This window comes from Toxorhynchites rutilus, chromosome 2 (genome assembly GCF_029784135.1).
Source record: "Toxorhynchites rutilus septentrionalis strain SRP chromosome 2, ASM2978413v1, whole genome shotgun sequence".
Taxonomy (NCBI): Eukaryota; Metazoa; Arthropoda; class Insecta; order Diptera; family Culicidae; genus Toxorhynchites; species Toxorhynchites rutilus.
Genome location: NC_073745.1, coordinates 49926375 through 49941942, shown reverse-complemented (window position 1 = coordinate 49941942; position 15568 = coordinate 49926375). Strand labels below are relative to the sequence as shown.

At 40.1% G+C, this 15568-nt stretch overlaps 1 protein-coding gene across 1 annotated transcript in view; it reads left to right on the top strand.

Annotated features, from left to right (window-relative positions):
- LOC129764995 (alsin homolog) overlaps positions 1-12806 on the top strand; it is a 38464-nt gene extending 25658 nt beyond the window's left edge. The window contains exons 4-8 of the mRNA XM_055764723.1: positions 2040-2610; positions 2671-3417; positions 3482-3661; positions 3725-3870; positions 3933-12806. Of these exons, the coding sequence (XP_055620698.1) occupies positions 2040-2610; positions 2671-3417; positions 3482-3661; positions 3725-3870; positions 3933-4183 (1895 nt within the window). The 3' untranslated portion in view covers positions 4184-12806. The remainder of the gene's footprint in view (positions 1-2039; positions 2611-2670; positions 3418-3481; positions 3662-3724; positions 3871-3932) is intronic.
- The last annotated feature ends 2762 nt before the right edge of the window (positions 12807-15568 follow it).

The window sequence follows — 15568 nt, the reverse complement described above, 5'->3', positions numbered from 1 at the left end:
CTTTCCTTCGTCTGGTTACTTCGGGCAATCGGCGAAGAATGAGATTCCTATGTTGAGCATCAATAATTCTTTTCCTGCTAATGGTAATCATTTTGTTCAAAAGATAAAATGCTTAGTCACCTTTCTAATCGAAAACATGAAATCGGACTATCGACAGTTCGCCTTCTGGCCGGATATGGGCACCAACAACTACTTCGCGACCGTCGGAGACGTGATAGTCGAAGACAACAGAAACCGTCAGCATATGGAGATGGTAGCACTGGACCTGGAAAAGGCGTACAACAGAACATGGATCCCGTTAGTGTTGAAAACATTGGCAGATTGGGGCGTTGACGGTCATTTACTGCACTTCATCAAGAACTTCGCCACACGTCGAATCTTCGAGGGCAAAATTGATTCCATCAGTTCCCGAGTTTTCCACGAGGAGACAGGGTCCAGCTATATAAAAACAACATCCCTCACAGAAAAACACTAAAGATCCTTGGAATGTTGGTTAACCACAAACTTAGCTTCCTCCGCTAAGTTAAGAAGAGCTGTGCCACCTGGTTGAATCTGTTGAAAACAATTTCAAAAACACACCGGAGCAACAACAGAAAGATCTGGCTACGGATGGCCAACACAATCATCAGCAGCCGCCTCACCTATGGCCTCGGACTGACGTGTATGGCTGTAGGCAAGCTCCCAAAAACTCTGGCCCCGGTCTATAACAACAAGGCACTACGGACTGTCTCCAGCCTCCTACCCTCAACACCAGCTGGAGAGACCCACCTGACTGCCCCTAGCAACATGATCCTGCAGCTGATCTAACGCATTCCAACCTCCTCTCGGTAGCAAATAATCCTGGTTTGCTGCGAACGACTGGAGGTTCCCAACTATTCTCGACGAGAACAGTATCAGGAACAACTTCCGAGCCGGGGTGAGCTCGGCCGGTCTACTAGCCGGCCGAGCGTGCCATCATAGCAGAAAAATGCCGTCTTCACGAGATCAGATATTCGGATGGCTCAAAAGGACTATCAGGAGTTGGATTTGAGAGAAGCGATGGTAATAATAGTTTGATTTCCATCAAATACAGGCCATCAGGAAGCACATATCCACGCAGTATCCATGTAGGTCCCCAAACAAAATAGCATCGCAGGAAATGAAGCGAGCGACCGATTTGCCGGAATCGGTCTAACCGGACTGTTTTTCACTCGGGAGGTGCCGCTTGACGACGTGAAGTTGTGGATTAACAACTCTTTCCGCACCTTTTGGACCAGAAGGTGGTTCGCAGAAAGAGGACAGTTCCTCCGAAAAGTCAAGGGTTCGATTGTCAGGTTTAACGACGTAAAAAGAATGAGAGAACAACGAGTCCTGTCCAGACTGAGGATCGGTCATTGCTCAGTCTCACACGGATTCAGTAGAGAATCTTTCCATCTACTCTGCGGCCACCGTCAAATTAACAACTTCGTCGAACACTTCCTGTGTGGTTGGTTATTTGCGAAATCTTCATGGAAATAGTGGAAGTGTACTCTTCTTCGTAGATTTCCTATCACTAGTCCCAAAAATGTTTATCGAATACAAATAAGCGTGGCTATAATTATCAGGTGCTTTCTTTTGGGGTCATAAACCCCCGTTATACACATTGTACACGTTGAGAGAAATTCTATTTCAATATGTTCCTATTTTGAGGTCATGAACCATATGTCTAGTGTAATATTCTCACGAGAACAAGAAATGATCATATATCAATCATCTTTAGTTGTTTCTACAAAGTCAACTATCGATCCTTTCAGAATCACCAGCTGATTTGAAAGAGTCGAATTTTATGTTCTTCCCTGTATAAATAATAATTCTACACTTATATTCATCCACTCACATACTTAGGTACAAGAAGAACGTTTATCAAATTCTCAGAATATTTATTCATTCATTGCGAATTGATTCAGATGCAACTTCAAACAAATCATTACTAGACCAACGGTAGTCTTACGTCAACCTTGCGGTTATACCATAGATATAACCCATCTATAATATATTTTTTTCACTTATCTCGACTTCAGGTGACTTCTTCGCTGGCAAGTACGATGGATACGGAAAGCTGAAATCCGCTAGCCAAAACGCGTCGCAGTATTTTAAATACCAGGGATACTTCAAGGCCGAAAAGTACAACGGCTTCGGGGCGCTGAAAACCAGCGCCTACCAGTACAACGGGGATTTCGTAAACGATATGATGGAGGGTTTCGGGGTGCTCGAGGACAGCTCGGACGGGGTGAAATACATCGGGATGTTTGCGAACAGCAGGAAATATGGTAATGGAATTCTGATCACCACCAATGGGACATATTTCGCGGGGCTGTTCTTGAACGACGTGCTGTCCAATTCGGCTGGTGGGTTGGCTATTTTCCCGAGTGGCATTTACTACAAAGGCGAACTGACCACAGAGGGACCGTGTGGAAAGGGAGTGTTCTACTATCCGGAGCGGGAGGTCGAATCGGAGACGTTCGAACTGGATGACATTGGTACGAAGATGAGCGGACATACGATGACCGGAACGTTTGCGGGGACGTGGGAGAATGTGAAAATTTCCAACGGAAGCATGGCGATGAATCAGCAGTTCAATAAAGTGCCGATGTAAGTGCTTTTTGTTTGTTCTTTAACTTCAACCTCAGAATAACTTGACTGTGCTTGCAGCCTCGATCTCAAAATCAATGCCGAACGGAAGTGGGCTTCCATTTTCGCCTGTTTTCATCAATCCCTATACGGTACCAGTGACATCGCCAAGATCCGGTCGATGGATGTTAAGAAAATTTGGAGCAAGGTTGCAATCTACATCACACGAGCCAAGCGGAAAGAGCAGCTCAAGGCGAACAGTTTCGATACCAAGCTGAACGAGTTGAACGAACAGTCGGCAGCGCGTATTTGTCAAGCTGGATTCCGTTTAACGAATCTTTCTTCCACCTCCCTGCGCTCAAGCATCTCGGATTCAAAACTTTCGCTCATTGCAAGTGGATGCAACGGCGTTGCAAGTGATTCAACACTGACGCTTGACAATCTATCGATGAAGAGTTTCTCATCGGTTGCGTCCCGGGAGAATGACGACGAGTATATGCTGCATCCATCCTCCAGTCGATCATCTCCTTTCCGGGATTTGGAAATTATCCCCGACTTCTGCATCACCAGCATTGACAAGCAGGGCTTGGAACTGTTGCGTGGATATCTGAGTGATGCCTTCAGGAGCTCGTACCATCCGCTGCATCAGATCTTCGAGAAGCTTTCGAACTGTTTCTATTCGACCTATAGCTGCTGGAAGTTTACGCCAAATTCGATACTCTGTGAACCGGCAATGAATGAATGGATTTCAATTGTGAGCCGAATTTACACTCTGGTGCTGACGGTTATGTTTCCAGCGCTGCCGAAAGATTCGGCCTTGATTGATGAGTAAGACCGATTTGAAAATGAAATTCACGGATCATTACAATAATCAAATGAACTCTTTTTGCAGCGAAATTGTGTCGTACCAAACCCTATTGTATCCCATTCTGATGACCCAGGGCATCTATTCGGCTTTGTTCGTTCTGTACGCGAGCAAATGCAGCAAAAATGATGAAGTGTATCGACAGCGGATATTGATTTGTGAGAAAAAATCAAACGAAAATTTGATTCAACTGCTGGACATCAATAAGTAATGCAGATTTCATATACTTTAGCAGTTTTTTTTTCAAATATCGTTCGTTCTTTCCAACAGAGATCTTATTCCCATAATCGGAAACGCTTGCTACAAGAAAGCGATAGAAAGCTTGAATCGCTTCAAGGAAAAATGCTGCCCGAGCGAGATGATGAAACATATCAACGAGGCATTCACGCTGATGGATAGCGCAAGCAAGGACCAAGGTAATAAAACACAAAAAAAAAAATCAACGCGAATTTCAATACAAACTTCGTCTCCCTTCCAGACGACATATCAAGCATAACCGCTGACAGCTTGCTGGAGCTGGTGATTCTGTTGATCATCAAAGCTAATATACCCCAGCTGGGGGCGGAAATTAGTCTGCTGGAGGATCTGATGCAAAACGACGAGTCTGTCGATATATACCACAGCAACACCCGCAATGACTACTGTCTCACAACGCTGAAGGCCTCGTATCAACACATCATAAGTGATAACTTTTTCGTTAACAAAATTTACGAGAGCGAAAGTACGTAATTTCCCAATGGTTGTCCGGTGCGTTCGTCTGATGAAGATCACGATGCTTACCAAAAATAGTCATTCCTCGGTACACGACTGACGAATTAGTGACAAGTGAAGCTTGGTTACGTAAATCGCTACGAAGTATGGATTTCACACAATTTGATCGAAGATAGTTTAATGTACCGCGTCTCCATCCGAGAAGCTCTTGATGCACGCAACGAAAATCGATGATGAAAAATGAACCGTTCATCAGGTGTGCAAGTTGAAAATGTCCGGTTTATGTTTTCGATGTTACTAGCAGGGTTGTATGTTTTCTTATTTGACATAAACCTTCAAAACCTTCAAAGCGTCGTGCACAAATTACGTAACACGAGTAGGGAAGAGGGGGAAGGGGATCGAGGTTGCGTCACTTAATGTGACCCCCCTATGTCACGAATCCATATATGCTTGAGCAGCTAGCTTCAATTCTGGGACCGAATGAGGTGTGTTTCATGAGCCAAGATATAAAGCACGTGATGTAATGGATTTAACAGCAGCCAGTAAGCAAGCAACGATAGATGCATCTCGAACAGAGTTACCATGTCTACATAATAATATGTATTTCTACATATTTTTTAGACTTTTTTGAACCAAGAATCTGTAGATACAGATTACATTTTTTATGTTTCATGCAAAATTTACAGATTTTTTAAAATAACGTTGCAATTAATGGCTTGAGGTTCATAATATTTTTTCCCATCTCACCTATTTTATTCATGTCAGATGAGAACACATGTTTTTATTTTCAGAAAAACAACAAATATTTTTGAAATTGATCAATCGATACTCTTTTCTCAGTGCCAAAATGTTAAAAACATAACAAAAAGGAATAAGTTCCATATATCTTTTGGTTTCATTGATATTTTTTCTCGAGCATATGGTTTCATCACTCAGACGTTTTGTTATTAGAGCGTTTATTGGCGGTAATGTTTATTCACCTAATCAACGATTTATCAAGAAAAGTTTAGAATCTAATAGCATGTATTTCCACTAAAGTAGTTGTTTTGAATTACTCATTCTTGTTCAATATGATGAGAAAACACTTTTCACACACTATCGAAACAGTCATCTGGCATCCCTGGATATGAGTTCAATGTTTACATTTGGCTGTGATGTAATACTTTAGCCGTGAAACAATTTTTGAAGATAAAGACGGAACAGAAGAATACCGATGCTTTAAATCAACAAGGTGAACAAACACATCAAGCCTAGCAGAGAAGAGCATTCAATTATTTTCCAACCGTAATGCAGTTTGCAATAAAATTGGGATCAAATAACAAATTACAACCATGGCAGCAGAAAAAATATTTAAAATCATGTTGGAACCTGAATAAACGCTGTTCTAATTTGGGAATGTGTTATGTTATCAATATTTCAGTACTGTTAGTATTTGAACGACATCAAAGTTGAATTATAAGGCCTTATTCCCGTATACACTTCACGGTGAAAACGGAATGAAGTGTGTCTGCGATGACAACAATATTGTGTTGATATCTGGATACGAAACTAGTTTTTAACATGTCTTAGCACTCGGCCCGAAAGTTAAATTGCTAAAAGCTGAACAAAAATTTTTACTGGGCGTTATTTATTTACTTGAAGCACGTATTTCTTACCCTAACATGACTTATTTTCTATACACTTTCCAATATTCTCACTAAAACTTATCATTGTAATATAAAATTATCTTCAGATACAATTGTTGTACGAAATTATTTTACCAAATGAAGAAAGCAAAGTTATCCATCCACATTGAACACTAATTTGATACGGAGAAGTTGATTATCATTCATAATTTCGATTTCAAAAGTGTTCATTCTACCAGAAAAACCATAATTTTCTTGAACTCGTAAAACGAAATTAAATGGCGTGTCGTTCATTTCGTTTCCATCGTGAAGTGTAAACGGTAAGGCCCATAGTCTCTTGATGAATCAAATGTACTTTGAATTTAATTCATGTATTTCAACATATCATACTCCTTCTATCAAATCTACATTTTCAAGTTTACTTTATCTCTTCACATTTAATTTTTATGCATACCAAAATAACAGGAAAATACTTATTGTTTAAAATATGTGACATTCGGTTGAAAAATTAATACAAAAAAATGGTACAGTTCAGAAAATACATGATACGTAAAACACATGTTTTTCATGGGAAAATAATCTTCCGGAATTTTATAACATTTGGCAACCTTCACATCTCGCTTTCCTGTTATCTAGCACTTGGTCGACGAAAATGCAGAAAGAAGAGTAAGAAGCCAGTTGTCACGTCTTGTCTTAGGGTCAAACGATCGTCGAGTCAGACGAGCTACTCGTCTGTTTTTTGTCGAGGTCGTCATCTGGAATACCAAAACAAACGAGACGAGCGCTCGTCTCCTCGACTCGTTTTCTGGAATAGGGCCCATAGTGTTATAATAAATAGATAACATCGTTTATCTTTTTCTTACTGAAGCACAGAGAATGTAAGTTCCAAAAGTGCACTCATACTGTCGTGAAAATTCTTTTTTTTTTTTTTGAAAGTTAAGTTTTCATATAAATTGAAAATACACAGCTCAAAGCGAAAAAAAAGGATTAAATCAGTTCAGGAAATATTGAAGATCGAACCATTGAAAATGCTGAATTATCCCGCTCTCACTGGAATCCGTCGGTCAATATAACCTAGAGAAATTCAACTACGACCGAAACCCTATTTTACTGTTTTTTAACAACGTTTTGCTATTGATTGTTGAATTGAACAAACAAACTGAAACACATGAATTTACTCAGATTAATTCGGACACCAAAACACTTCATTTTACTTTCTTGAGTAATATCGGATTTTTCAATAAGAGCGCTACAAAAGTCTTTTCAAATAAAACAAAAATGATTTTGGATATCAATGAAAGAATTAAATCAGGATTTCTTTTGCATGGCCACCACGGGCACGCTTGCAGAAGTCTAGACGCTGAACCCAATTTTCGACGGTTTTCAAGCATAAATCGGCCGATACTGCTGCAATTTCATGTTCGATATTCGTACGAAGTTCATCAATCGTCGCTGGCTTGTTGGCGCAGTCCGTAGACTTGACGTAGCGCCATAGGAAGTAGTCTAACGGCGTCAAATCGTACGACCGAGGAACACGCACGACACGCTCACCAAACTTGGTTTTCAATAAATCGATTGTTAAATTCGCTGTGTGGTTTGAGGCGCCGTTCTGTTGAAACCACATATTGTCCAAGTCCATATCATCCAACTCGGGACAAAAATGTTCGATTATCATTGAGCGGTAGCGATTTCTATCCACAGTAAAGTGCCGGTCTTGATCACCCCGAAGAAGTATGGTCCAATGATGCCGTAAACCGGACCAAACCAGATTCAAATTTTTCCACTAGACGCTCAATTGTTGATCTGGCAGGATGATTATGACGACCATAAATTGGACGTACCGCTTTCAATGTTGAGGCCATTGACTACGAATTTCGGCAGTAAATGTTAATAATCTCGACTCGTTGGATCGTATATCTTTCCATTATGATATGGCAAACCTTACTGAAGATAAATGTCAAGAGAGCGGGAAAAAATATGGCGTCGTTTACTGTCCCTATCGGTCTGGAGTATTATCAATGCTTTCATAGTTATATACCCAGGATTTTCGTTTGGATAGTCTCAGTTCTCTGCTGTACTTAGTTAGAGCCGTTTTGTATTGAGACCAGTCCAAAGTAATTTTCACTCTGTTGAACAGTTTCCGCGCTGTTTTGCGAAGCCGTTCAAGTTTTATACCACAAAGGAACGTTTCTTGTCGAAGAAACTCTCCTTAGTGGGCAATTGCTGTTGTAGGTAGGAGACTATCGTTTCGTTTAATTCATTTGAAGCTGATTCAAGTTCAAGGGAATACCGATCCCAGTTGTTTTTAATGTGTCTATGATCAGAGGTTTCTGTCGTGAGGTATCTCGTTTATATATATTTTTTAAGTTGTGGTTTGGCCAAATCGGAAGTTTATTTTGAAGTTGTTTCTAACAAGTTGACGCGTTGATGCTTCGTCGACTGTTAGCGTCCAATGCGCGTGGATTTCATTGGGATTGGATCTCTTTGGTATACGCCATTTATCGGTGGAGAGATTCTCGTTTTGGCTCTCAATGAGGCTTTTGAGTCTATCGTCGCTGTATGTTGCACTTTGTGGAAAAAGGCATGAAGAATCTCTGGACGAGGAAAATTTTTTGCGTCTAAAGCAACCAGTTTTATGTTATCTTCTAGGGATATCATGGGAACCACTATCTTCAACCATTCCGAAGTTTGATGGTCATTACAAGAAAGGATTAGATAACCCGACTGATATGAGCAGTTGAAAAACTTGAGTTCACCGGTTCATTTTTTTGTTGCTCTATTGTAGTGAGTAGAGCATTCTGAATGGAATTTAGTTGAACTGTAGTCAGTTCAGTGTTGGGATAGTTCTCCGGGAGAATTCTAACTTTGACCTGTTCTAAGGCTTCTTTGAAGAAGGTTGCAGATTCGATAATGGTTTTTGAGGTGTTGTTTTGAAGAGTGTTATGTGGATCTTTTTTCTGCTCATGCTCTTTGACGGGGCAGAGATTTTGCTTCGATTTTTTAGGAATCGGTTTTTCATCATTACTTTGTAGCTCCGATATTCGGGGGCGTTTTGTTGGCCCAGAGATATGCCGACTCAGTGCTTGCAGCCGAGCTTCCTTTGCAGGGATCTTAGCTGCGACCAAGTTCTTGAGCTTCCTTCTCTGACCCTTGGTGAGGTTCTTTTTCCACGAATAGTGGACCTCGGCTGATTCAGTTTTTATAGTGACGCTACATTCGTCATTATCATCCTCTAGCGACTCACAGCGTGTGGGAGTGTTGAGGATGAAAGAGGAGCATGATTGAACATGGGTGCGTTGCTCGGTACTTCATCCTCTTCTGTGGGAGTCGATCTCTATGGAGATTTTTTCCCACAGAGAGAGGCTGCCGGAACCCGAAGTTTTTTTTTATTGTTGTCATTTGAATTATTCATAGAAGTCTCATGAGTCTCGCTTCTTTACCGGTCCGCTGCAATGCAGCAAGGGCAGACGATACTGTGGAGGGTGCCCTGGTGCTCCACAGGCTCCGTTAACGGCAGGGTTTAGACCCCCTTTCAATTCATTCCTCGGCACGGGTCGCGTCACACCTTCGCTTAGGGGTTTATTCATTATTTTCTTTCTATAATAACCATGGATAACAGCTATTACAACCATCCTCCTTTTTTAAGGCTTTGGACTCAATGCTCTGGTTCTCAATAATTTTAGGTTCTCATTCGGATATGCTTTTATTGGGATCCGTCATTCGCAGGCGGAGCATTTCGTGGATACCATTAACACTGTCTAATCAGAATTTCTATGCCAAAAGATAAATTCTGCTTAAAAGTTAGACTAATAAACCTAATACAGATTTTTTAAGAAAAAGCTAAAATAAAAATATTTTTTCATACCAAAAACACAGATCTTGATTTGTCATGGCTGCTAAACAAAAGCAATCCGTCTATTATCGAAGGATGTTAGGACACCTTGGTCATGCTGAAGCAGTTTAAGGGGGTATTCTAGTGTAGAGACACGAATTTCGGGCGTTTTTACGAGCTCCGTAAAAATAAAACAAAGATTTTTTTTACTATCCATCATATCATTATTTGTTCATCTATCTTTAGCAATAAAACAAAAAAGATAGAGAAAAAATATTCATAACTAGAATAGTTAAGAACTGATGAAGTGAGAGGGTTCAATAAAAAGAGGTGCCATGGCGTACACGATTCCAGCTCTTCTGGTTATCTGAAACAAAAAATCGAATAGAATCTGAATCAGTGAAGATACTGCTATCGCAACCTCGGACAAGTCAAAAACATATTTTTTGACAAAATGGCGACAGTTTGAAAAACAAAATGCGGTTTAAAACCTTTTTTCTTACGTTTCCCGATTTTTTTAAAATAGTAAGGTTCAAAAAATATTATTTAATAGAGGTTCATGCGATAGAGAGATGCCTGACCCTGAATGCCTAAACTATAGAAATATGAAGGAAAAAAAATGATTTTTTTCAAATTTCTAGACTAGAATACTGCCTTAATACAGTGGTCTAATGTATGTTGCAGTTCGTTCAGCAAGGTACTGTTCTTTTGAACGCATTTTCTCATGGGTTTGATTTTAAAAGGGTGATCGAGCTGCCTGAATTCGAGATTATCCAGCTTCAAGGAATAATCAAGCCAGTAATAATAAATAATGTAAATAAATAATGACCAGACGAGAACCCGTTTTAAAAAGGTCATAGATATTTTCGATTTAATCAATCAATTGAATCTTGAGCCAATACGCGTTACTAAAAATGCTTTCAATCGTCGAACATCGGATGGGAGCTTCTCCGGGATCTAGGAGGTCCAATACTTCCACATGATCATGAGAGTTCTTAACTGGAAACGAAACATTATAAGTATGTAGGGGAATCGTTAGTTAATAGTAATCTAGCGATCGACGGATATATTCTCAAAGTAGAGAATATTGGATTTGCAAACTCCAATGAAGCGGAATCAGTGCAATATTAAGCCGAATTGTTTGCTCGTCACGTAATGACATCCCAGATGGGGCCTATTGCAAGTAGTGAAATGTAGCGACAGGAACTGTTGCATTGAACCAAGGAGTAGTGTAAATCAGCATAAATATATATCGGTCCATGTTCCTCTCAGCTTAATGCCAGATGGGTTGAAAGCACCAATCCCAACTGATGTCAGCAATAATTTTCCATCTCTGTTTGTTCAAAACTCTATGAACTTGTCGAATGTTCTTCCGATGTCACTACTTGCCTATAAGGAACTTCCGTAAGAACATTTGATTCCGAGACCTGGGCAGATATCTATTTTTTTTATGTTGAACAAACCACTATGACTTTGTGCAAATATTAGCGTCATGTAACATAAAGGGGAGGGAAGGGGGTTTGTTCTACGTTACTTTTGGTTACATAGGAGAGGGAGGGGGGTGGATCCAAGAATCGCATTTTTAGCGTTATGTAATTTGTGCACGACGCCTTAGAGTAAATCTGCAAAAGCAACTTGGATGTTCTGCGTTATTAAAAGAGTCGAGTTTCGTTCCAAATGAAGAGCATTTGCGGGAGTTGTTACGTTTGTTTTTTTTTATTTGAAAAAATAGCGGTCGAAGCACATCGGTTGCGTGCGAATGCTTATTTATGGTAAACATGCTCCATTAGTGAAAACATGTAAGAGATGGTTTCGACAACTCAAAAGTGGTGATTTCGATCTGAAGGACAATGACAATGATGCAGCCGAAGCATAACAAATATTGGCAAAAACACAGAATGCGTCCCAAACAGTAATTGGTTCAAAATCCATGGGAAAGATCCAAAATCTCGGGAATTGGGTGCCTCACAAATTGAGTGAAAGGCAAATGGCACATCGCAAAATCATTCATGAAATGCTTTTTCAACAGCATCAAAGAAAGTCGGTTTTGTATCGGATTGTAACTGGCGACGAAAAATGGTTTTATTTCGAGAATCCTCAACTCAAAAAAGCATCACTTCCACCTGATGAAGCCGACCCGTCCGGCAATACCAAATCGTTTCGACCAAAAGACGATGCTCTGTGTGGTGGGACCAATAGGGTATGGTATACCATGAGCTACTGAAACCGGGTAAAATGGTGAATACAGATCGTTACCGACAACAAATGCTAAATTTAAACTTTGCGATGATGAAAAAAAGGCTCGAGTTGTTCCGAAGGCACGGTAAAATGGCATTAGAGCTTGACAATGCATCGGCGCACTCCGCTAAAGCTGTGAAGCACTAAATAAAAACCCTTAACAGGGAAACGTTATCGCACTTGTTGTTTTTTTCCAGTCCTGGGCCCCTCCAGATTATGACCAAACAAAAAAGTTTTATTCGAAAGGAATGCACAACTTGCCTGAGAGATAGGTAAATTACTTCGAATAAACATATTTCGAGATGCTCTTGAAAATTATGTGTTCTCTCCACCGAAAACACTGGACAATTTTAAACTCGCACACCTGGTATGTCACCCTATAAAAATATTGCTTCTATTTTTTTCCTACCAATCCATATGAACTTTCCGGACAACTCAGTATCGTAGTCGGACAAATGTAGTAACCCCTTCAAAACATATAATGTGTTCCTCTTCACTTGGGGAGTTTAAGTCGACATGAGATTTTGACCAAAAGTATTCTAATCATTGAAAATCCTCTAGTTGTAAGGAGTCTAGTTTCTATCAAGCCGTTAATTTTTTCCGACAAATTTGTTTTATAAGAAAGATAGAGGAAAGTTAGAAAGATTCTAGTATGTAAGAAATCAAGTAAAAGATTGTTATTAGCTGCGAATACTGAATATTCTGTATACGTATGTTACGTAATTTGATGTTCATAAGCTTCTCGTTGAACGATTATCTGATAGCTCTAACCAGTAAAGTGTAATTGTTTATAGTGCAATACTTGTAGTTTAATTTTCTCAAATTTTGTGTGTTTGTCTGAAATAGAATATATCACAAATATTTTCTTGCGTCGCGTAGTGATTGTCAGCAGGGCCTGACAATTTCACTTCAATTAGCACATCGTCACTCAATAATGTGTCTATCGCTTCTCAGAACAGAACCAGAACCATGCAGGCTATAAATATATCTATTCTCTTTTCACGCACAATAAGATAAATATCTCGTCTCTTTCGTACATATTCCTTTCATTTCACGTTGATTCCTTTCATTCTGCAAACAAAAGCGACGTTAGAAATCGTCACTTAGAAATTAATCTGAAGCATCCATGTATTCTGGCAGTTTGTATAGAAATGAATGTTTCCTTGTTGCATTCGAAACTTATTCACTGAAACTAATGAAAACGGTGCAGTGAGTGTTGTGTAGTATGCCTGCAGGAGTAATTATTTACCGGCGCTAGTTGTCAGTGTGAAATTAATGATGAAACGGATAGTGGTTTGGTCGGATACTGGATACCGATCAGCTTCGAGTCCGGATAGCCGAGTATTCGACAGCCCGATGTTTGTGTTTGTGCTTGTTTGTGTGCGTGCACGTGTATTTGTGTGGGTGTTTGTGTATGTTCGCGCGTTTTTTAGGTGTTTGTGTGCGTGTGTGCGCGTGCATTTGGACGTGTTTTTTTTTGCTTGCATGCAGGTGTGCACTTTTTTATGCGCGGGCATGTGTAGGCGTGTTTGCGCGCATTTGTGCGTGTTTGTGTGCGCGTGTGTACGTGCGTTTACGCGTGTTTTTTCTTGCTTGTGTGCAGGTGTGCGCGTTTTTTTGTGCATGGGCATGTGTGGGTGTGTGTGCGTACGCGTGCACGTATTTGTGCGTATTTGTGTGCGTGTGTGCACGTGCGTGCTCGATTCTTTCCGCGCGTGCGTCTGGGCGTGTGCACGTTTGTGCGTGTGTATGTGCGTTTGTGCGCACCTGTGCGTCCATTTGTATGTTTGTGTGCGCTCGCGTTTTTGTGCACATGTTTGTGCATGTTTACGCGTGTGTGTGCGTGTTTGTGCACCCAATGGTATGTGCGTGCGCGTGCTTCCGGCGTTGTGTATGCGTTTGTGCGTGCGCTCACAATTCTGCGTGGGCACGCTGAAAGCGCAGACCTAGTCGAAAATCGCGTAATTTCGAGCAAATCGTGTAAAAAAATCGCGTAATTTCAAGCAAATCGCATTAAAAAATCGCGTAATTTTGAGCGAATAGCGTAAAAAATATCATACAAAAAACGCATAATAAAGAATCCAGCGTACTTGCAAATAACATGCTTCTTCGTAACATGGAATACATGTTTGATACAGGAAATATAATAAAATGAAGACAGCTCAAATCGGACTATTCTTTTCACCCTTAGAGAGGGTGAAAAACTTGAGAAAGGGATAGTCCGATCTGTGCCGTCTTTCATTTTATTATATTTTCTGTAACAAACATGTATTCCAAATAACAGAGAAGCATGTTATTTACAAGTGATTGAAGAATTTTGAACACGGTCCGCGACGATCCATTTTGGTAAAATAAAACTTACGTTTGAAAGCAGCAAGCATCCTCTAACATGCGAAATGAAAATAAATATAACCCGTTCAAGCAGTTTTAATCGTCAGTGAAAGCTTCTGCTTTTATACTTGTAAGAGAACGAAAGAGGAAAGGAACGAAACAAAAGAATCAATGTTACTGTATGCGTAGAGAATATTTCGTTTCCACTTCACCCCGATACACTGAAATTAGTCCACCGAAAATGACTGTAGTGGAAGTGAGAGTTGTATGAATAAAATTCAATCACATTTATTAGCTTCGAAAATAACTAGCCCTGATTGTCAGTATCGGTTTAGTTGTGGAACAACAATCATTTCCCTTGAACATTGCACACGGTACAAACGCATTGTCTCTGATATTTAGTTGAGTAAAGAGTCTGGTGAGCACAAATCAAAATTGAAGTGAGAAAACATATCTTGCACATTTGGTGTACTTCAAAGGATATTACTTATGATCAAATAGTCAAACGAGTAGGAGTTACACTGCTGTGAAAGCAATTACGTAATACGCTTGAAGACTTGCCACGATACGAACGAAAATCAGGTGCCACTGACCCTAAATTAGACAAATATGTTGTGAATTTGATCAACAAACATAAATCGATGTCTATACGTAATTTGGCCAAGAAGGTTGGAACTTCATATGGAATAATTCAACGAATCATTAACTGGACATAACCTGAAGCCGTCATCATAATCGGAGATTTCAATGCCGGTAAAGAGGAGGAGTTCAAACCTGTAATCGACCATGTTCTGATAGACGGTCGGCATTTCGCGGACATAACTGATGTCAGAAAACTCTCCGTTGTGAACAACATTCGGTACCGATGCCCGCGACCTACCCGACTGAAACAAACAGATGTCGCCGAAAATACGCAACCAATTAACGAAGCTCCTCTGGAGGACTGTTGAAGCATTCTCGTTTATCCCGGTCAGAGAGCTTCGATTTACATGAAGCATTCTTCTTCCTTGAGGATTCGCCAAATAATTGAGCACTACTTGATGGGATCGTCCAATCCGACGAGAAATTTCTCTGATACTAACATTTTCTTGGTGAAATGCATCCATTTGCTTCTCTTCTCTCTGCGTGAGCATTTTTCCCTTCGGAATTTTTCAGATTTATTGATCAAAACAACTAACAACGGAAAATGTAACTGGTCTTATAGAAACTTGACACTTGAAAAATACAAAAACATTCGTTTACGCTCAGCGCTTGCACACACACATATGAAAATCATGCACTGTATGGTAGTCACCAATACCTACACACCAGAATATAAAGGGTGTGTCACATCAAATTGCATCACGGAAAAAACGTATAAAAATTTAATTTTTAGGA